The sequence below is a fragment of the Culex quinquefasciatus genome, chromosome 3, assembly GCF_015732765.1.
Source record: "Culex quinquefasciatus strain JHB chromosome 3, VPISU_Cqui_1.0_pri_paternal, whole genome shotgun sequence".
Taxonomy (NCBI): Eukaryota; Metazoa; Arthropoda; class Insecta; order Diptera; family Culicidae; genus Culex; species Culex quinquefasciatus.
The window spans coordinates 80,416,784-80,439,003 of NC_051863.1; the positions used below are offsets into that span (position 1 = coordinate 80,416,784).

General features: G+C 37.3%; 3 protein-coding genes across 3 annotated transcripts; 1 reads left to right on the top strand and 2 right to left on the bottom strand.

The window, feature by feature from the left end:
• The first annotated feature begins 854 nt into the window (after positions 1-854).
• On the top strand, positions 855-7,296 carry LOC6042780 (neuropeptide-like protein 31). The gene is made up of 5 exons (XM_001870751.2): positions 855-931; positions 5,102-5,225; positions 5,427-5,465; positions 5,541-5,600; positions 7,113-7,296. The coding sequence occupies exons 1-5, from the start codon at positions 920-922 to the stop codon at positions 7,223-7,225; spliced, it is 348 nt and encodes a 115-aa protein (XP_001870786.1). The 5' UTR covers positions 855-919; the 3' UTR covers positions 7,226-7,296.
• A 4,084-nt stretch (positions 7,297-11,380) lies between these two features.
• On the bottom strand, positions 11,381-15,086 carry LOC6042779 (ubiquitin thioesterase trabid). The gene is made up of 6 exons (XM_038263990.1): positions 14,729-15,086; positions 14,278-14,612; positions 12,819-14,216; positions 12,301-12,756; positions 12,100-12,248; positions 11,381-12,034 (listed from the first exon to the last, which is right to left on the bottom strand). Exons 2-4 carry the CDS (start codon positions 14,490-14,492, stop codon positions 12,312-12,314), a joined length of 2,058 nt encoding a protein of 685 aa, XP_038119918.1. The 5' UTR covers positions 14,493-14,612; positions 14,729-15,086; the 3' UTR covers positions 11,381-12,034; positions 12,100-12,248; positions 12,301-12,311.
• Positions 15,087-18,710: 3,624 nt separating this feature from the next.
• Positions 18,711-22,171, bottom strand: LOC6042778 (zinc finger protein 83). The gene is made up of 2 exons (XM_038263825.1): positions 21,944-22,171; positions 18,711-19,865 (listed from the first exon to the last, which is right to left on the bottom strand). Exons 1-2 carry the CDS (start codon positions 22,085-22,087, stop codon positions 18,801-18,803), a joined length of 1,209 nt encoding a protein of 402 aa, XP_038119753.1. The 5' UTR covers positions 22,088-22,171; the 3' UTR covers positions 18,711-18,800.
• Between the last annotated feature and the right edge of the window lie 49 nt (positions 22,172-22,220).

Sequence of the window (22,220 nt, forward strand, 5' to 3'; positions counted from 1 at the left end):
ATGTCCCATCTTTCTCTATCCTCAAAGAAATGTTCAAATTCATTGATAATCAAATTCATTTTTTAAACCGTAAAAACTTTGGCCAGAACAACTCGAACTCCAGTTTTAGAAGTCTCATGGCAAGTTGTAATAAAATGGTAATCTGTTACAAGGACGTTTTCTTTTCAGAATCATTCATCTACTTAGCAGTGCGCTGACCAACGAATATTTTGCAACTTTCAAAACGAGGAAAATCAACAATACGGAAGGTGCACTTTGCGAGCCAACATCCGCTGGATTTTCCAGTGGATGACACGTTCAAGTTCATTCCATGGCCTTTTCGGCGGTTGACCCATAATAAAAATTCTCAAGCGCCACCACAAGACAAAGCCCCACACAGATTGAACGCAACGTGGTCGTCGTTTGGGGAGGTGGAAGAACCCCAGAAAGTCGTACCGTCATTTGGGGTTGGTTGTATACTGTAGAAGTGGTTTCAGAGAGCTTTGACCTGTTGTTCTAAGTTATTCATTTGACGGTACTTTTGCTGCGTTTCGCCTCTGGCTTTTGCCCGCCCACGTGCTCCAAGACTGTTGAGTTGACTTCTGACTTAGCTGCGTGAGTCGCCAACTAGACCAACGTCTTCAGGGGTGTTAAAATGTGTACACTCAGATTTTCATTCACCGACTGTATCTCCGGTCGTGTTCTGCGTAGAAGCGTTTCCTCTTGGCTATGAAATGAATGTCCCCTCTATTCCTCTATGCCCAATTGTTGATTCGCAGAGTCTGGCCAAGAAATTCATCACGCTGTACGATCTGACAAAAATGTACTCTTATATAAGAGGTAAAGCTTCTGGACGACGTCAGTTTCAGTACGAGACCGGGCGCGACCTGTGAAGGTTCACTTGAAAAAGCTTCTAGCCAGTATAGCAACAGTCAGAACAATGCGATCATACGTGAGTTTCAGTCACTAGCGGAACTATGGAAAATTTGAATTGTGAATAAGTTCATGGTTGAATGATCTCAACATTATTTTGAAACAACCAAAAAGTGTTTAGTGCATTAGTGACTACGACAAAAAAAAACATTTTTTTTTTCATTTTTCGTGATTTGTTGAAAAAATATCACAAAACAACAGTTATGACTAAGAAACCACGTCAGTGTGATGAAAGGCGACTATTGCAAAACCCACATCAGCTAAAAAATAGTATCAGAAGAGTTTGTCTAAAACTTTGTTAGATTTTCAAATGCTAAGCTTTGAATCTCAATGCGGGAAACAAGAGAAGAAGAAAGAGTGAGATACAATCGAAGAAGTTAGTTTTCAATGACAAGTCTTTGTAGCAAGTTTTTCATCCAAAAAATCTTGAGAACTCACTCTTGTTTGCCAAAGTAATAAGGTATTCCATGAGCACCTAATTCTAAAAGGCACTTTCAACTGAAAAGAAGCAAAAATAAGCTCAGCAGGAATTGGTTAAATTAACCTGCCAAACATATGGAATTTTTTGCTAAGTTTATTTACAGTAATGTCGATGCAAATATTATTCAACGTTTATGTGTTTATGTTTTTCGCTTTTTTGTGTTTATAAAATCAAGTAAATAACGTCATGATTCGAATTCCCGGACGCTTCGAAACCCGGACACTTCATTTTGTTTTATCAATTATTTGGATATAAGTTCGCATTATGAATGTCAAAACTGTTTTATTTGATGAATTCCAACATCAACTTTCATTTATAGTTTGTTTGAACGCTGTAGTTAATGCCAAAACAGTCAAATAAAATTAAATTATAAGTTTACCAAAAATGCGAAACATTTCGCTTGAAATATTTCATAGGCGTTCGAAGCACCGGGAAGGCAAAGAAGAAATTTATGGTTTCGATTTCCTTAAATTCTAGCAAATTTTTACATAAACTATCGATTGTTTTGATGTTAACAGCTTATTTGAGACCTAAAGAATGCCATTCACTAACATTTCAGTCCAAATTTGTGCGATTCATAAGTAAAATCGAGTGTCCGGAATTCGAAGCAAAAGTGTCCGGAATTCGAATCAGCTTTTATCAGTGTCCGGGATTCGAAGCACAACAAGTCATTTTAATTTTAAAATTCTGATGAAAAATTGTTAGAAATGACATATTTTGCATGCATTTTCTTGAAACTGACTGTTTATACTACATCCTGATGATGTTTCGACATTTCCAACTTATAACATGATTTTTTGCCAGCTGTAACAAAAATGATATGCTACTATGTGTCCGGATTTCGAATCATGACGTTAGCTCAGCTGGAAGTATGGTGCCTTCCTCACATTTAAAGGGTAATGCTATCCAAAATAGATACAAAAGGGCGGACCTTTCAGTGTTCTATCAACTTGATTAATTATTCATACCATCAGATTGGGTAGTCAGATCTTCATAATTCAGGGCAGTTATGTGCTTATAACTTTTGATAGGTCGTCAGATCTTAAATCTTTTGAACTCGTCGGAAAGGTCTTTTGATTACCTATCCAACGACAAGTCGCATGATAGATCCGGACAACGTTTTTGTCGAATTTGCTGAGATCCGGCTTCTGAAAAGTTCATAAATAACACTCAAGTGCTTATAACTTTTGAAAGGGTTGTCAGATCTTCAATCTTCTAAACGCGTTGGAAACGTCTTTCAAATACTTAAAAATGTATAGGGGAGAGTGGGGAGACTTGATCCCCGGGGACACTTGATCCCAAGCCTGTATCTCGTCAGCATGTGGGTAAAACAATTAGCTTTGTTCTAGAAAGTTGTGCAAAATTAACTAAAACTCATTGTAGAAAACAAAGAAAAAATTTTAAAAATGTTTAGATTGAGTTACACACATTTTTCTAAAACGAGCTGCAAAAACTTCCAAGAGATCTTTTTTGCTTTTTTTAATATGCATGGAAAACACTAAAAAAATATTCAAAAAAATATTTTTTATTTGTGAATTGTTTGATAAACTTATCAACTCCAAAACCCTTACGCATTTGATGTTAAATTTATCGTCATACTATTTTTACAATCAATTGTTTAAAAAAGTGCGTTTAGGGAGACTTGATCCCTGCATTTTACAGTCACTGGAATCAGCCTCAAGATTAATTAATTGGGCTGGGTTTTCATACATAGTTTCCTTTAGTATAGTTGTACATAACTTACTGCAGTTTGAACCTTCTTTCAAAAGTTTTGTAAACAAAAATTTCCAGCTTTTGTAAACATGCTTAATTTTGGTCTAAAAAATAATATTTTAAGGTTTTAATTATTTTACATACTAAACTTGTTATATTTTGAACACAAACGTACAGGTTTTATGTGAAATTGCTGTAACTTATAGAAAATTAAAAGTTTGGATGAATAAGAAACGTTTTGCTTAAGATTTCTTCAAAATGTTGAAAGGGGGATCAAGTTACCCCTAACATTTTGAAAATGCCGGTTTAAAATATTTTTTTAAAACGCTTGGCATGATTCGAAGAGTTCATCTGATGAAATACCCTTATTAGCCAAACATAGATGAATGTTTAAGCTTTCAATTCATGCAAAAAGTTTAATGTTTTGTGAGAAATTGACAGAGTTATGTGCGATACAAAAAAAGGGGATCAAGTCTCCCCACTCTCCCCTAACATGACGAGGTTTCTTACAAAAACCACCCTTTTTACAATCTTCCGGAATTTTCGCAAAATCGTTTTTTAGCATAACTTTTGAAGTACTTCACTACACCCAAAGGAAAAAGATGTATCAAAATCTGCAGCAGTGGATTTGCTGCAGAAAATGTTACATTTTATAACATTTTTTGCAGCAAGCCCGTAGACCATTTTTGTCCGTGTGTAAAAATGTCAGCGATCTGCAGTTCTCACCAACAAATATAATGCTGGCGCGTCCCCGAACAACACTTCAAAGAGAAGAATATGATGGTGCTTTGTCCCTCGTAATCCATCAAGCGTCCATGGCGTGGTGGTAGCGTGTCGGATAAACAATCAAGTAGATGATGATTCAATCCTCGTCCGGATAATTTTTTTTTCGCAATACCAGCAAACAGCAGTCGGTAATGTCGATAATGGTCGGTAACGGGCAAAAATGTTATACCTCTATATTGCAAAAAATGCATGAGGACAGATTTAATGCAGAATCTGATATACTTTCATGCAGCAATGTATCACAATCATGCGACCGCCCATTGGGTGTAAACTTTATAATTTTTAATAGCGACTTATGGGACCTCAAGACGGACCGAATGAGACCAAAACGGTCCAAATCGATTCAGCCATTGCCGAGATAACCCAGTGCATTTTTTATCAACATCCCACAACACACACAGACATTTGCTCAAAATTTGATTTTGAGTCGGTATGTATACATGAAGGTGGGTCTAGGAGGTCAAATTAAGAACTTCGTTTTTCGAGTTATGTTATAGCCTTTCCTCAGTAAGGATTACCTTCCTAAACATTTTTTAAGGCCAAGATTCGATTAAGTCTACACAGAAAAAAAATCATGGTAATATTACATCTGGAAAGGGGTACATCTTTTATGTCTGAAAAATGTGTAATTTTACCTCTGAAAAAATGTGTAATTTTACCTCTGAAAAAGTGTAATTTTACCGCTATTCTGGTGTAATGTCGCATTTTCAGTCTAAATTGAGGTAAAATTACATCATAAAAGAGGTAATTTTCAACCTTCCAAAATTACACTTTCCAAATTTCCACACTTTTTTACTGTGTTGTTTATAATTTTTTGACAAAAACACAGCAAAAAATTGTGTAATTTTTGAAGGTGTAACTTTTGAGGTTATTACCTCTTTTATGATGTTATTTTACCTCAATTAAGACTGAAAAAAGACACATTACACCAGAATAGTGATTTGCATGTCACATTCAAAAAAAATAAATTATTATTAAACTCTGAAAATGTTTTTGCGTTAATAATTGGTTTAATAAAAAAAAACATTGACACGAAAGCATGTTACCGAAAATGATTTCATTTGGTCTTGATAACTCAAAAATGACAACATTTTATTAAGGACAACTGTACGTTAATGGGCAATACAAAAATGTTTCTTTCCGAGTCCCCGAGGCCAGATCGAATGATTTGCCTGCAATAATTGAATTAACCTGACCACTTTATTCTAGATTATCCTTTCTCTTCTGGCATCGCTCGTGGTTGCCACTTCTGCACTTGGATATGGACTATTAGGAGGACTCGGTGGAGGATACGGCGGTTATGGTGGCTACGGTGGCCATGGCGGTTATGGAGGTAATTTGAGTTCAAAATAATACGGATTAACATTTAGACTAGCAAACTCGTTGTTTGAAACAGACATGTCTTGGCACTTTTCTTATGATTAAAGCAGCACCGGCAGCGCTTTGTAAAGTAATGGTCTGAATCTTGATCTTAAGAAACCAAGTTTTGTTTGTCAATATAAGTAGCTATATAATTTGAACAATAACATTTCAGGGTACGGAGGTCCAGGATATGGTGGTTATCAAAATCCACGTGAGTATTTGTGAATCAACAAATAAATGTATGTTTTTATTCATATGTTTTAAACATTTTTCTATCTTATTTTAGTGTATGGAGGATATGGTGGATACGGAGGTTACGGTTATCCAGGATACGGTGGATATGGAGGTAATTTATTTAAATTCAATTGTTGACCCATCAATAGGCTAAATTCTAGCAAAACATTGTAAAAATGTAAACAAAGAGTCTATCTTGCTCGTTCCTAACGTAAACATCAACTGACGTGAGCAGGATAGACTCTTTGTTTACACTTCAGCTTCGACCCTATTACAATGTTTTGCTTAAAATGCCAATTGGGATTGCTCAAACTTTACTCAATTTTCAAATAGTTGGCGTTCTTGGGATTCAACCAAATCTAAAGAAAATTTCGGTATGAGTAGTAGACTGGTATTTTGCTGTAAATTTTAAAATGATCGAAGTTAAAACATAACAAAACAAAGCTTTAACGATGCCTCTTTGGATACAAAACAACCCCCCACAAAATGGGACTGATCGGTTGAATCCGCAATTGGGTACTAAAGCCCTATGTAAATTTTTATGTACAACGGTAAAAACACGATTAAAAACCATTTCTGATCACTTTTTTCATTTAAATGCAAAAAACATTATTGACAAGACAACATTTTTTCGATGGATCAACTATTGTCCCCTTGGAACGAGCTGTCAAGTAGGAGCTTTTCTGTCAAGAAGGACCGCGAGGTTAATTTTTCAAAATTGATTTAAAAATCCATTTTAAACTCTTTGTGGTCGTACAAAGGGACATTGTACTGAGAAAAATAAGCTTTATCACTGTAAACAATAATATCAGCAATCTAAGCTTCATTTTAGGACGCAATTTGCGCATTGCATTTGAAAACCCATTTGCTTTGAATTTTGATTTTTGGAATTTTTATTTTGAACTATTTTTTTGACCCAACAAGAAACAAGAAAATGTGACAAAATTCGCTAAATCTATTCGGAAGAAAGTATTGAGCAATCTTGCGCTAGTCTGAAATTTGATTTTCGAGCATAAACACAGCATAGGAGCATGCTTTGATCGGGTTACACGGAGAAAAAGAGTTCCCAAAATCGTGAACAAGCGTTCATGAAAATGGGAACCTCGAACAAAGTGTTCAAATCCCATAGTACGATTTTAAAAAACGTACCATGAAATTTGAACACTTTTTTCGTGGTTCCCATTTTCATGAACGCTTGTTCACGATTTTAGGAACTCTTTTTTCTCCGTGTATGTGGAAATATTGATGGAATTGGAAGAAAATATTCGCAAAACCTGTCCCATGCGAAGTACCCTCTCGAAAAAAATAAAATAAAAATAACTAAATTAATCCATTTGTTCATACTCATTTTCTACACATTACACGGAAAATGTAAATTTTGAAATCGTGAATTGTGTTCATGAGTTTGAGGAATATAGTTCACGTTTATAGTGCAAATGCACCATACACAGGGATAATTTCCTTCGTGGTTCTCAAATTCATGAACACATTTCACGATTACGGGAATTGGTTTTTTTTTTCTGTGAAATCAAAACTTGGGCAATTTATGATCCTCGGCAAAATGGGCTCTAATTCCAGCAAAATCGATCGACACATTTTAATAATATTATCATTCCCAATGCAGGTTACCCGAATAAATACGGTGGCTACGGAGGATATGGAGGAGGATACGGAGGGGGATATGGAGGAGGTTATGGCGGAGGCTATGGACCGTATGGATACAAACCTTATTATTAGGTGTGAAAATAGTTTGTTGCAAGTAAAAAAAATGTGATATTTGTTACTGTTATTAAATCCTAATGCCCATACTATTACGCATTCCAATTTAGAGATATCACATCCATCATTACCTCGATCATTACGCAACTAATGATACTTTTGGAAACCGAACTGTAGAATTGAAATAGAGTGTATGGAAGTATGACACGGAGCGAAGGCGCCGAAATTACACATATAAATTTGGTTCTAAACTCAATTTGGGCCCAAAATGCACGTGCGACTAGATAGCACGAACTTCCCGGAATGCATGCTTAGCCCATTTCCCGTTTTTAGGGGAAAATGGCTCATAGGTGATTTAGCTATTAAATGATTGATTTTTCCTAATTACCGTATGATTTTACAACATTTTGGATAACTAGTTGTAATTTAAACATTGTTTTTTTTTACTTTTTTGATGCAAAATAAGAGACCGATCCCTAGAAATGAGCAGAAACTTGCAATAGAGACCACAAAAGACCCGGGGGTCGTTAAAGTGGATTGCTTTGCTTTTTTATCAAATCGAGCGTCCAATTTTACACAAAAGTCTTGATCCCCCTTTCAACGTTTTGAGGAAACCTTAAGCAACATGTTTCTTATTCATTTAATCTATCGATTTGCTACCAGTTAGAGCAATTTCACTTAATTCCTTCAAAATATTGCATGTTTAGTATGTAAAATATTTAAAAACATAAGGGTGCACAGCAACCAAGGAAGTTGTTGTCTTCTTATTCCAAAATTGTCAAACTTACAAACCCAATCCTGCAACAACCTGATTGTAAAAATGGCCAAATTTTGTTGTAAATAACTTTGAAGACTTCCTTCTTTAAAAATCATATCGATAGTTCCTGTAGTTTTGAAGACACAAAAATGTCTGTAACAAAAATCTTGGTGCAAAAGCTCTGGTTGATGTGTACCGTTTAAATATGTTTTCAGAAAAAAAAATTAAGCGTGTTTACAAAAGCTGCTAATTTGTGTTTACAAAATATTTGAAAAATGTTTCAAATTGCAATAAGTCTTCTTCAACTATACTAAAGGAAACCATGAACAAAATACCAAACCTGGGTGCTGAATAGTGGTTCGCAAAGCAATTTAGAACTGTCAAAGTGGAACCGATTTACTGTTCGCAACTGCTCCCAAAAAGTAGCAAGTATTGTAATCGATCAATAATTTATTTTGTAAGAATTTAAAAAAAATCTAGGGCGTCGAACATTAAATTTTGATGTATTCAAAGTCAATTAATCTTAGAAAGAGGGTTGAAATCGAGATTGGCATAACTCGTAGCATTTCAATGAGCGCTTTATCTCACTCAAAGCCTGTGTTTATGACGCATTTTGAAATGTTGCAACGAACTATCAATACCTATGGATGGCGCCTGCGACAAAATATTGAATATTCTTACTCCGATATTATCACTGCGCTTCAAAGATTCATAATCTCGGGATATCAATTTGGTTGCTTTTATGATTCACTAAATTCCACCCACTTCTGACGCGATGTTTCGTCACGTGGAAAACAAAAAAAGACCTCTTTTGACAACTCGTCGTATGGGGGAAATATACCCTTTCTAATCAAACATCTATCTTCGTCGTATGGAGAGTTTGATGCTCGATTAAAGCTCCAAAAATACTATTTAGGCTATAAACTTACCAGCAACAGCACCGCCTCAAGTAAGCCACGCAAATTTATGCCACTTACTGGACAAAAAGATCAAATTTAATGCACTTTTGATCATAATTTCTATTTTGCGAGACCATTTCTCACCATTTTTTTGCACACATCCACCCGCAAGATGAGAGGTTCTGCTTAACGAAAGTCGCCATCAATATCTTTTCACTTGCGCTAACGATTTCAAAGCGCTTAAGATATAAAATTGCTTCCAACTACCGGCAACATGCCAGGGGCGCCGACTAGTCCAAAATGTTGGGGGGCACGGTTGTTTTTGGAATCGATAGGTAAGATTGGCGATTAGATGTTAAAGTTTATTGTATATCACGAATTTTAATAATTTTATTACGATGGGATTAGATTTTTTTCATCCGGAATCCTTTTTTTTACGAAAAAGATAATAAATCAAAACAAGATTGAGAATATTAATTGTGGGGAATTTTTAAAATGTTTGGAAGGCGAATTCCTTCTCATTGGCATATTCTCACTTATTATCTAGAAGTAACAGTAAATAATAAAAATAAATGATTTAAACTTCAGAAATTTAAAAATACAAATACTCATTTAAAAAAACATCCATTTTTCAAATCTGCAATTTAGAAAAAAAATTGCAGATACACAAAATTCAATACTCCAAAATAAAAAAAATACGGAATGAAAAAATTCCAGGGTTAAAAACTCATGGCATGAAAATGATAAGAAATCAAAAGCAGAAAATCAGAAATTAAAGCAATCAGAAATTTAAAAATAACAATATAATTCAATGCTTAAAAAAATCGAAAATTTAAAAATTATGATATATCAATGATTTTTTTAAGAATTTTGAGAATTTAAGAATTTAAGAATTTAAGAATTTAAGAATTTAAGAATTTAAGAATTTAAGAATTTAAGAATTTAAGAATTTAAGAATTTAAGAATTTAAGAATTTAAGAATTTAAGAATTTAAGAATTTAAGAATTTAAGAATTTAAGAATTTAAGAATTTAAGAATTTAAGAATTTAAGAATTTAATCTAAGGTTTTAGAATTTAGAAATTTAAGAATTTTAGAATGTATAAGCATAAAAATACTAAAATTATTTTAGATTTGAGATTTTTTTCTATATTGTTTTGAATTTGAAAGTTTGACTTTTTAATTTTGATTTTTTTGTTATAATAAAAACTATTCAAACAATTTTTTTTTAGAATTTTTGAATTTCTAATGCTTTGAATTTGGAATGTTCTGATCTTTTTATTTTCGCCAAGAATGTTTAAATTTAGAAAAAAAAATATTTCTACCGATTAAATTCCATTCCAAAATTCGAAAGTGGAGGCCAGCTTCTGTTGTGTCCTATCAAGCTCATATTTGGCGCCCACCAGAACAAGCCCCAATAATAGTTTTTGTTACACATTCTAATGTCTATATCTTCGGGAAAAGTTTGTAATATTTGATTTACAAAATTAAAAATTGAATAAATCCAGTATAAAATTAAAAATAAAAAAGGTTAAAAATCATTACTCAAAACTCAAAAGAAATTAAATATTCAGAGCCGAAGATGTTAAGAAATTACAAGAAACATATAAAAAATAATTTCTACATAATCTTCATCTTCATTTTTCGACGTTTCGTACTAAGAAAATACAAACAAACATTTTCAGAAGAAAATTAAAATAAAAGAAAATTAATAAATTAATAAAAATTATGCAATTCTTGCACTCAAAGGAAAAACAAATTATCGTAATTCCTGATAATATTTTTCTTAATAACTTGAAAGTAATTCTATCTCTCTCAATTAATTTATTTATCAAAATTGCCATCCGCGCGAAATCCGCGCCTGAGCAAAATTAGCCAGCAAATCCGCGCCAGATCCGCGCTATCCGCGCGATCCGCGCCGTCCGTAACAACCCTGGAATTGAAGAATTTCTAATTTTTTGTTTTTTTTTTAAAGAAATTTTCAATTATTGATTCCTTAATTTTGTTCATAATTGTTGTTAAAAGTTTTGAATGAACATTTTGAATCTATTTAATTCTGATTTAATTTTAACTTTTGAATGTTTTTAATCTTTTTATTTTTCCTCGAAAGAACCTCAAGCGCGCACACCGTCAATCGCGCTCATACCGAACTGTCAACTTTTCTTGGGGGTCACGAAAAGAACACGCAACATTTCTTGATCGCGTTCCTTCCGATCAGCATACCGTACTTTATGGAAAATGGGCAGTATTGCTATTTGTAGCATATTTTCCAGCTATTTTTGAAAAGTTTTTGCTAGTGTCACCTTTATGTTACGACAGCTCGCGCTAAATTACAGTCAAGAGTTGATTTATAATTTTGATAAAACTTTATAATAAGACATTCAAAGTAAGAAAAGCAAGAAATACTTACCGGAAGTGATATTGAGCACTAGCAGATCAAATTGTTCCACAGCAAGTCTGTAAAAAAAATAAACAAACCCGTCATGAAACTTTCGGCACACAATAACAAAACGTGCAAACGTTGGACCATGAAAAATAATTTATTTTGTCATTTTGTTTTTACAACTAACTTACCTGCAATTCAATTGAATGTAATATTTACACACCAAAGTTGAGTCCCGAAGAAAAAAAAAAAACGATCATTCTGATATAAAACTTAACAAACATAACAGAGCTCTGTGTTCGAGTGTACTCATAGATTTAATCTATCTGGATTAGTTGGCTTGGTATTTTAGCAATTTTTCAAATTGTAAAGTACAAGTGCAGCGTGGAGTTTTTAACTGGTTCAATTCGCCTGCCTGCCTTTCTCTCTAGTTGTTGCTTTTGTTGGTGGGAGTAAAAACCGTGAATCTAGTTCAATAATTTTTGGGTATCGACTTGCGGAGGAGGGTGGCAAAAAGTGTCGTTGTTGCGATTTGCTGGAGCTTATTTTGTGCTAACTTTGTCGTACGAATTGTTCAGCTCGGCGCCGAGGACCAAGTTGTGATAATTGACGTTCGATGTCGGTGCGGGTTGATGCGTGTATGTGTGTGAGTGTGATTTAGCGACATTTAATTTGAATTTACTGCATCGATGGAGCAAACTTTCTACGCGCGCTTTTAAAATTGTGTTTCAGGCTAAAATCTTATTCAACGACCCGAGCAAAGCGAATTTTTCAAAAAAGCCTCGAAATACTGGAAAGAAATTGAAGGTGTTTGTAAGAAATTCGCCGTGTGTTTGATGTTGTTAACATTCTTACGCTATTCTTCGATAATGGTTCAGCCATTCCTCCAGCATCTGGGCGACTAACAGTGGACGTTTATGCAGTTTCTGCTGTGCGACCAGAAGCCCTCCCTCGGTTTCGCACACTTCGAGCCATTGGCGCATGATGGATTCTTCGCGGCCAATCTAGAAAGCATTGAAATTGAAGTTCAGTTCAAGAGGGCGACTCAACACTCACCTCATTGCTATTCAAAAGTGAATAGGCAGCAGCTTCAGCTCGCAGTCCATCAGCGGCAGGAAGGTAATGTCTTCCCGCTCGTCCCGGGCGGCATCGATCCGCGAGTACGGTTCCGTCGGCACGAGCGCGCTAAAGTGGCCCCGCGTGTAACCGAGCGCGATCGGCGACGTTATGCAGAAGCTTTGCTCCCACAGCAGCGGCAGGTAGACGCCCTCGAAGCGCGCGTAGCCGATATCTTCGCCGCGGAAGCTCTTAACGCATTTGACACCGTACACGACAATCGGCCGTCGCAGAATGTGAGCCAGGGCGAAAATGTGCAACTGCTCCAGCGACGAGCCGGGTTGACTAGCGAGCGAAAGCAACGTGCCCCAGTCTTCCTCAAGTTGGGCTTCCGAAACGGTGTAGTGAAGCAGCGCTGCCTGGAAAATTTCGTTCTCCTTCCAGCGAGGGTAGAAACTGTTGGAAGGAAGGGATTGTTTAGTCGAAACTCTGAACAGTTGAGTCCCTCTCGTACTTACTAGTGGTCACACTGATGCAGGCTGTCGGCGAGCGCCCTTCGCAGCGTGTTATCACGATCGAAAACGCCCCACGTGGCCTGCATGGCCGAGTCGAGCAGACAATCTCCGGCGCTTCGGTTCCACAGCACCATCAGCCGAGAGCCGAGCCGTTCGGTGATTTCCAGGGACCAGTTGAGCGCCGGCGGTGGTATTTCGAGCTGTTTTTGTGCATCCCGATCGAGCAGTTCTTCATAGAGCTGGTCCTGCAGCGCCAGCGGCAGTTCTTCGATGTCGGCTGGCAGCGAGAAGGTCGCGTGTTCGTTCACGTACTGGCAACTGAAGGAAGCTTTCCGGATTCGCAACAGCACGGCAAAGTGGCGCCGGATGTCGCTGGCCAGATCTGGTGCCACGTACGACGGTACTCGCTTTATACCCGGTCCGGAGCCGGAAATTTGCGTAAGCAGCAGTGGTAACATTTCGTCGCGGTGAAACCGTATCGCCAGATGGATCAAAGTGTGGCCAACGTCGAACGCAATATCATTGTTGTTCAGCAGATTGACCTCCGCCGGTGTGAGCATTCGGCTGGGTTCGCCGCCGCACGCCAAAAAGGCCTCGACGGCGCCGACGTTGTTCTCCGCAATTCCAATGCACGCATTCAGCCACTGCCAATCGGGTTGCCGCCTCAACTGGCGCATGTAACGCTCCTGCTGGTAAACGTCCATATTGTTTGCTGGTTCCTGCTCGCGAGCCAACTGCTGATTTCGTTTGTTGTTCAGCACAATGTTGCTCGCGACGTTATCCTCGTGCTCGGGAGAGTGCTTGGCAGCCGCCTGGCTGTTCCGGCCACTGTTGGTCTCACGCGGATGCAGACACATTGAACACTTGATCGATTTGGGCCAGTTTTCATAAGTACACACCGAGCAGAACCATTTCCCACCGCTGGCCAACGACGATCGGGTGCACGTGCACACCGGAGAGGACGATCCCTTGGCACCGCCACCACTGCCACCACCGCTGGGATCACACTCTTTGGCAGTTTCCGCCTGGCGGTTCGTGGGCGAATTGTTCCTCCGTCGGCCATCTTCCGAAGGTGGCCTCGAGAACCGATCCCCCGAATCGTCATCCACCGAATTTCGACGAATGTTGAGAGCGTTCATCTGATCGCTCAAACTTTCGTACTGCGATATCACTCCACCCTTCGCCGTCGATGGGCCAAACAGGTCCACATCCTCCCGCCGCTTGCCATTACACTGCGAACAGCGCTTCGCTTCGGGCAGATTCAGGTAAGTACAGCCTCCGCAGCACCACTTTTGCTCCTCCTCATCCTCGTCGTCGTCCACCGGAAACCGCGTCGATGGTCCGCTGGCGAGGTTCACCGTAGATCGTTTCTTTGTGCTGAGCTGCTGCGTTGGACTTAGGCTGGAAGTAAACGAAGAACTGATAGTTTCAAGCAGGTCGAGCATCTCGCAACACAACATACCGAAAAATGTCCTCGTTCAGCAGTGGCTTTTGTCCCTTGCACATGGTGCACTTCAGGGACTGTGGAAAGTTTTCGTAGGTGCAGTACTCGCAGGACCACTTCTGTAGCTGGGTCTGCGGTGCACCATCCGTGGGCAAGGGTCGCTCGTTCCGTCTGTTGGTTTCGTCATCCTGCTGTGGCTTCGGCTCTTTAGACGAGGACGACTGATCCGACATAGCCACTCAGTATCAGTGCCGCTGCTGTTCTCTTCTGTTGATTATTTAACATAAAATCGCAGCACAGCACAACCGAAACCATATACAGAGAGAAATGATTTTGTTTGGCAAACCTCTGTCCTGAGCAAGAGAGAAAAACGATAAAATTTAGAAATTGTTTTGCAATCGCACCATCAACAAACACTAAAAATAGTCCAACAAAAGCAAAACAAAATAGGAAATCCTGCAAAGCTCACCCCAAAATCGCCAAAATTATCCGAATGTTTGCCAAATTCTTCGCAAAGTTAATCCAATCCTCCCACCAAAAAGAAGGAAATACAAAATTTCAGCTTCCTCTTCTAGGTCACTCGCGTACTTTCCAAAAACACACACACGCCACACAAGATTCTCCGACGCGCCTGGCCGCCAGTGTCCTTGTGTTTAGCACCGTAATCGGAGTCCGAACCGTAGGCAAATCGTCCGGAAATGAAGCATAATCGAGGTACGCGCGGACCAGTCCAAATAACTCGCCACCACTCAAATCACCATCTTGAAGCCAGGTTCAAACTTTTTTCGCAAGAAAACACACAAAATTTTCCTCGTTTGACAGATTTACGTAAGTTTAGTACATCAACACACGCACGCACACTTGCGCAACGCGAGGCGGGTTTAGTACAAAAGGTAGGGTAGATGCACCTCTATTTGACTAACATTTTAAAATACAGAGCAAAAATCAAAATCAAATTAATGGCGTTCACGATTGCGACATCCCTACTCGAAACTAGGTGTCCGAGGGCATGTTTTGTCGAGGCAACAGAGATCTCCACGGTTTCTCTTACACACACCATCATTCTGTGTTAGTATTTGCACAATACTTCAATGTTTTGGTTTTGAACGATTGTGATTGGTTGAATTCCAAGCAGCTGAATTTGTTTACACTTTTTTTACGCAGACATAGGCAAATCGAGTAGACCAATCGTCTGTAAAAACCAGCTGTTTACCACGTGCTCGTGGTATAACAAAGAACACAGCTGATTTTGACAGACGAATCATTCTACTCGATTTGCCTATGTCTGCGTGTAAATTTTGTTACAAACTAACACACTCTCGCGCGTGGATATCTTATGAGTAGGCTTAGTGATTTTTCACGCTCGAAAATTGCAAATTTCACGGGGACCTCAATTTCAAAACACCAAATTTCACGCAAATTTCGCGGAACAGCAAAAATGTTAAAATAACTCTGAAAATTCTATGTTTAAACCACAGAAATTACTTTTTATGCTTCATTATGTATTATTATGTAAAAAATCTTCCAATTTAAAAAAAAAATCCTCCTGGTTATTGGATGGGCTCTATATTTATTTTGAAACAAAATGTAGGGCACGCGTATTGTCATTTATTGAACTGCTCTTTTAATATTCGACTAACAAAGCTCAAATGTTTTCGCTAACTTGCTTCTGTTATATTATTTTACATTTTATTGAATTTCATATCATAGCTAGATTTGTCCAGTCAAAATGAGTAAAATAAATTGAATTTTCTGCGTCATTTAGCCAATAAAATATATTTTTAAGGGTTTTAGCTCATTTTTCAAAAACTAAATTTATAAACATTTTGCAAAAATAATATAATTTTTAACAAAATCGAAATTTATATTCTAAATGAGAAGAGAAAACAAAAAAGTATTATTTTTAACTTTCACGGCAATCCACCCAAATAAACAAATATCGTTAAAATTTAACAGGCCCAAAAAAAATTTGTTATGTTTTTAAAATAAGATTCCAAAGATAAAAAAATACTCTTAATTTTATTTTGAATAAAACAAAGCTTGATTCTTTTAATTTCTTTCAAAACTATACCTTTCAATTAAAATAAAATTCAAATAAAATTTTTAATACAGCGAATGAAAATATTACAAAGTTTTTTTAGTTTCTGAAATACTCAAAAATCTCAACATTTCTTCAAATGGTTCATATCAACTTTTGACACACATATATAATCAAGCTTTTTAATTGAAAACTAATAAAATTTCTTTTCTTTAAATATTTATTAAGTTGTTAGGCTGGTACAAATTTTATTAAAAGATTTTGTCTCATCCCCCCTCCCCCTCCCTTCGAAGTTGGCCCGAAAAATCGGGGGACAAAAAATTTTTTTTTCGAAAAACTTAAAAATTTCAATGGATCAACTGAAATAAATTTAAAACTCATTCCCCTGCGTTTTTCATTTCATTTTTAGAATGTTTGGGATCATTTTAAGAATGTTTGGGTTGATTTAAAAATCTTTCGATTTTTTGAAAATTTTCGATGTTTGTTATCGCAAAATGTTTTTTTTTTGCTAAAATTTTTGTTTTCATCAAATCTTACATTTTTGAAAACTAATGATTGCAAAACTACTGAACTTGTGTAAAATGCATTTTAAAACACCTTTTCCATGCAAATGTTGAAACTATGGCTTGTTATTTCAATATTTATATTTTTATTTTTAGTTTTGCCCACTTTTGCATTCAATGATTCGAGAAAATTGATAAATTTCACGAATTTCACGCCGTCTACGAAACCGTCAACAATCATTAACCCTTTATTAGTAATAAAACCAGGATATTCACTCACTTGATTCTACAATAGTTCATAAGATTATTTTTATTCCCTTTTGAGTTTAAGAAGTTATTTTATGAAAAATCGTTACATTTTCACACAAACATAAAATTTCACGGGATTTCGCGGAAAAAGCCAAATTTCGCGGATTTCACGCTGTCCGCGAAATCGTGAAATTTCACTAACCCTACTTATGAGCTTTATGACGTTTCGCGTACACACACTAGCGCACCATTTGATTTTGCTGGCCGGACAAAATTTAACCTCACTTTTTTTCGTGTATGTATACGCAATACATGCGCACGTAAATAACTCTATAGAGCTTTATGACGTTTCACGTACTCACACTAGCGTACCATTTGGTTTTGCTGGCTGACAAAATTTAACCTCACTTTATTTTCGTGTACGTACACGCAATACATACGCACGTAGAATGCTCTATTGCAAACCTCTTTTTACACCTCTGGAGTTTTTTTTTGAAAAGGTGTTTTTTAATACCTCTGACGCAAGGCGGTTTCAAAAACACCCAAAAAGCAAAAAACCCCGTCCGACGGAAGGCGTGATCAGACAAAACTCGTCTCGAAAATGCCACCGAGGCCTTCTGGGATCGAACCGTGGATCGAACCCAGGCAACCACGATTACCCCTACACCACGTTTCCCGGCCAATACAGAGCAGATTCGTTAATTCGAATGACCGCTAATTCATTCAAATGTATTCGAATCAAAACAGCTCTCAGCCGCCAGAACCAAACAGATGTAGATAATTGTGTCCTCAAGCCCTAGGGCTTTTCCAATTTTTAGGCTAGTATGCTGATCGGTAGGAAAGCGGTCAAGAAACAGCTTTACGGACAGCAGAACAAAGGAGAGGGAGCGATTTCTTGGGGCTTTTCTTCACACTCTCTGACTCACCTGCGCTGCTGCAGCTGCTCATTTGATTTTTTTCTTGACCGATTCCTTTCGAAGTGCGTATACCGCTTTTATGAACAGCGATCAAAACGCGCTTAAAACCAAGCATAAAACCCATTTATGATCACGCTCTAAATCAAAAACTCAGACGCTTTAAGGTGAAGCCGTTGATCATTTTCGAAGAAAATTGATCATCACTCTAAAATGCTCTGTATTGAATTCATTTTAACGAATTTCTGCACCAAAATGAATCAGCATGTGCCGGTTGTTGCCTTCTTGAAGCCACTGAAAAATTTTTGGTCTAAATCATATGTGATTCAAAATTTATATAATTTGGTGGTACAATCATTGACGTCCTAGTTGGCAATCATTGATAAATGATGATTTCCATAACATTGCAAGGAACGTGATAACCGTTACCAAAAGGAATCAACATGTGTACTTTTCTAAACGACATGCAGAAAGAATTTTGTCAAAATATTGATAGCGACGCAAAATTTATAACTATAAACGAAAAGTCATGGCAATGATGGAAGTCTTCATTTTAAATCAAAAACTTTACAAACCCTGAAGCTAAATTAAACTATACAATTTTTAATGCCAAGCTATGGACTCCTAAACTGGACAGAATGGAACAAATACCGGACAAAATTCTTTCAGCCAATGCCGAGAAAATCAAATCTTTAAATAGAATTATGACTTAAACAAGAAAGTTTTCACAAATCAAATTTCATTTCAATAATCTTTCAAGAAACCATTTATTCATTCAATAAAACGATTCTTTATGTTATTTCACTGCTTGCACGTTTGAAACTTCGACTTATATTATCACTTATTTGCCACAAATATATCGTGTGACTTCATGTGAGCTCGGAGAGAAGCCTTTAATGAAAACGCCTTGGAACAAATATTACAAACATGATTTTTCTCCTGTGTATGAACTAAGGTATGAGTCACAAGATGGGATTTCTGCCTAAAGCATTTATGGCACTCTTGGCACTCATAGGATCGTGTATTGGTATGAGTTAGTTCATGTTTCCTCAGTTGCGTGCTTGTGCGGAATTTCTTGGAGCACGTCACGCAGTTGTAGGGTCGTTCATCCGTGTGCCAACGTTCGTGCACAACGTGACAGGATATGTTGTTGGAAATTTTCCCGCAAAATGAACAGATATATTTCTTTTTGCTCGGCTTATATTTCTTCACGAGCTTTGGATCCCGCTCTTCCGGCGGCAGATGCAACTGTTCATGATGGATCAAGCTGCGCTTCCACTTGAACGTCGACGGGCACTTGGAACACGGATAGCGCTCGTCCGCGTGAACTGTTTGATGCGATCGTAGCCCGTACTTTTCCGCGAACGCCTCGCCACAAATTTTGCACAGGTAATCTCTTCGTTTTTCATGCACTGCCGAAATATGCCGCTGATAAGCACTTTGGCATTTGAACTCTAGCGAACATTTCTCACAACAAAATTTCTTCGGCGCTTCGGTTGATTTGCGAGGTTGTTCATGTTTGGCTTTCACATGCGCTCGATACTGTTGGAATGTGGAGAGCACTTTACCGCAAGTTTCACAAGTAAATACCTCATAGTCCTTTTCACCGGTGTCACTGGCTTCTTGCTCTGCGTATAAACTGCGTGGGTCGTCAAGCAAATCGGTGTCCGATTTTGGCAGAAGCTCACTGATGGGAGCGTCCGAATCTATGTCTTCCTCGAAAGTCACGGTTTTGTCCTCTTTGAAATCGTCGTCTTCTATGAACGGTTCTGATTTGAGACTTAGTATTTTGCGGAAGTTGGAATCGGCACATTCACAGCGTACGCGAAAAGCATAAGCTGCCTCCAAATCGTTGCGACAGGTGCTGCAAAGATGCTGCGGAAGACCGTCGTTCTGGGAAATCTGAAAGATTCAATTTGAGTTTTAGCAATTTTATTCTGGCAATTTGAACTTGATGTCAGGACGAATTTCCCAACGAAGGTTCTATCAAGACTACACTCAAACCCTGATGGTTTGACACCAACTGTTGTCAATCGAACGGGGTCACTTTTTAGTTTGACTTTGACCAACCAACGGGGTACAAACTTAAAAAGTGTCAAACGAAAAAGTGACCAACCACCGGGGGGTTGAGTGTAATAGGGTCCTAAAGCCCCATGCAAATTTTTATGTACAACAGTAAAAAACAGATTAAAAACCTAGTTAAAAATTAGTTAAAACCCATTTCTGATCACTTTTTTTCATTTCAATGCAAAAAAAAAAACAATTAAATATTTACAAGATAACATTTTTTCAATAGATCAACTTTAGTCAACTTGGATTGAGCTGAACAGTGGGACCTTTTCTGTCAAGAAGGGCGGTGATCTTTTTTTTTAAATTGCATGAAAAATAGTTTAAAGCTAAAAATTTTCATCAACCAAGTATATAACATTCAAGGGAACATCCCAAAGCATAAGCCTACTACACTGAATTCATAAATTTGTATGTTTTTCTATGGTTTTTGGCGTATTTTACTAAGGCGGTCCATTCTGCCCCCCCCCCCCCTGCGTAGGCTTATGAACTGATCTCAGTTAAAAGGTTCCCAGATATCTGAATTCTAAACGTAACTTCCTGGAGCAGAACTGTAGAGTTTTTTTTTGTTTTGAAAAGGTCCTATAAACATATGAAACACAATAGCTTATAGGACTTTTAAATTTAGCAAAACACTAATTGATTTGAATTGAATCCAACAAAATCTCTATAATTAAGATTATGCAAAAAATTATTTTTCAGCAATAGAATAAAGGTACTTTAAAAGTATTCGGAATGTTTATAAGATATTGATAGTTGAATTTTAAAGAAATTTGTTCATTTGTCACCGGATATTCGAAATAACTTTATAATATTTTTTAAGAAAAAGGACTTTTTTCTGGCTAATCCCGGCTAAACAGATAAGTAGCGAGTTGCGCGTACTTACAAATTTATCAGCACACAGAAAATACTCAAACGAGTGCATATCTTGAGTAACGTTACTCAAGATTTGAACTCGTTTGATCATATTTTCTGAGTACTGATAATGTTCTGGGTTTTTTTTTCTTGAAAAGGTCCAATAAACCAAACTTCCAGTTTTTGTTTTCTGGGTGTTTTTGAACCGCCTTGAGTCAGGGGTATTAAAAAAACACCCAACAAGCAAAAACTGAGAATTTGGTTAATTGGAACTTTTTGCCTTCCTCACTTTCCTGAGGAAAAGCTATAAAATCACTCGAAAAATGAACTTCTCAATTAGACCTCCTAGACCCACTTCATGTATACCTATCGACTCAGAATCAAATTTTGAGCAAATGTCTGTGTGTGTGGTGGGATGGTGGGATGTTGATAAAAAAAATTGCACTGGATTATCTCGGCACTGGCTGACCCGATTTGAACCGTTTTGGTCTCATTTGATCCGTCTTGGTTCCCATAAGTCGCTATTGAAAATGATAAAGTTTAGTTCAAAACTTCAAAAGTTATGCTAAAAAAACGATTTTAGCAAAAGTCCGGAAGATTGTAAAAAAGGTGGTTTTTGTAAGAAACCTTGTCATGTTATATATTTTTAGAAAGGTATTTGAAAAACCTTTTCAACGAGTTCAAAAGATTGAAGATCTGATAACTCTAACATAAGCTATAAGCACTTAAGTGTTATTTATGAACTTTTTAGAGGACGGATCTTATATATTTCGATGAAAACGTTGTCCGGATCTCTCATGCGACCTATCGTAGGATGGGTATTCAAAAGACCTTTCCAACGCGTCCAAAACATTGAAGATCTGACAACTCTTACAAAAGTTAGAAGGACTTAAGTGTTATTTACGCACTTTTTGCATTTTGGATAACACCCTTTAAATGTGAGGAAGGCGCCAACCAGCTAAGGGTGGATTAAGTAACGTTTAAAAAAACTCCAGTTGTACAAGGTTACTAGGTTGCATATAAGACACCTTACCCTACCTATGCAAAATTGAACTCACCTGGACTGAAGCACAACAAACCATTTTCGCGGCAAGGTCGCTCTCGGTATCAGAACTGAAAAGCGGCTGCAAATTATCTGGGGCTTCACAAACCCGACAAATCAGCAAATTCGGCGGAATTGGTTCTGCTGTAACTTGATTCATGTTTTTGACTTATTAAAACCGAAGCAGCATCAACCCGCCTTGATTTCTTGAAAACAAAAGTTTTAACGTCAAGTTTTGACGTTTTGTTTGCGTCAGCTGATGTTTTTTTTGGATTTTTAGTACAAAAGTTCAA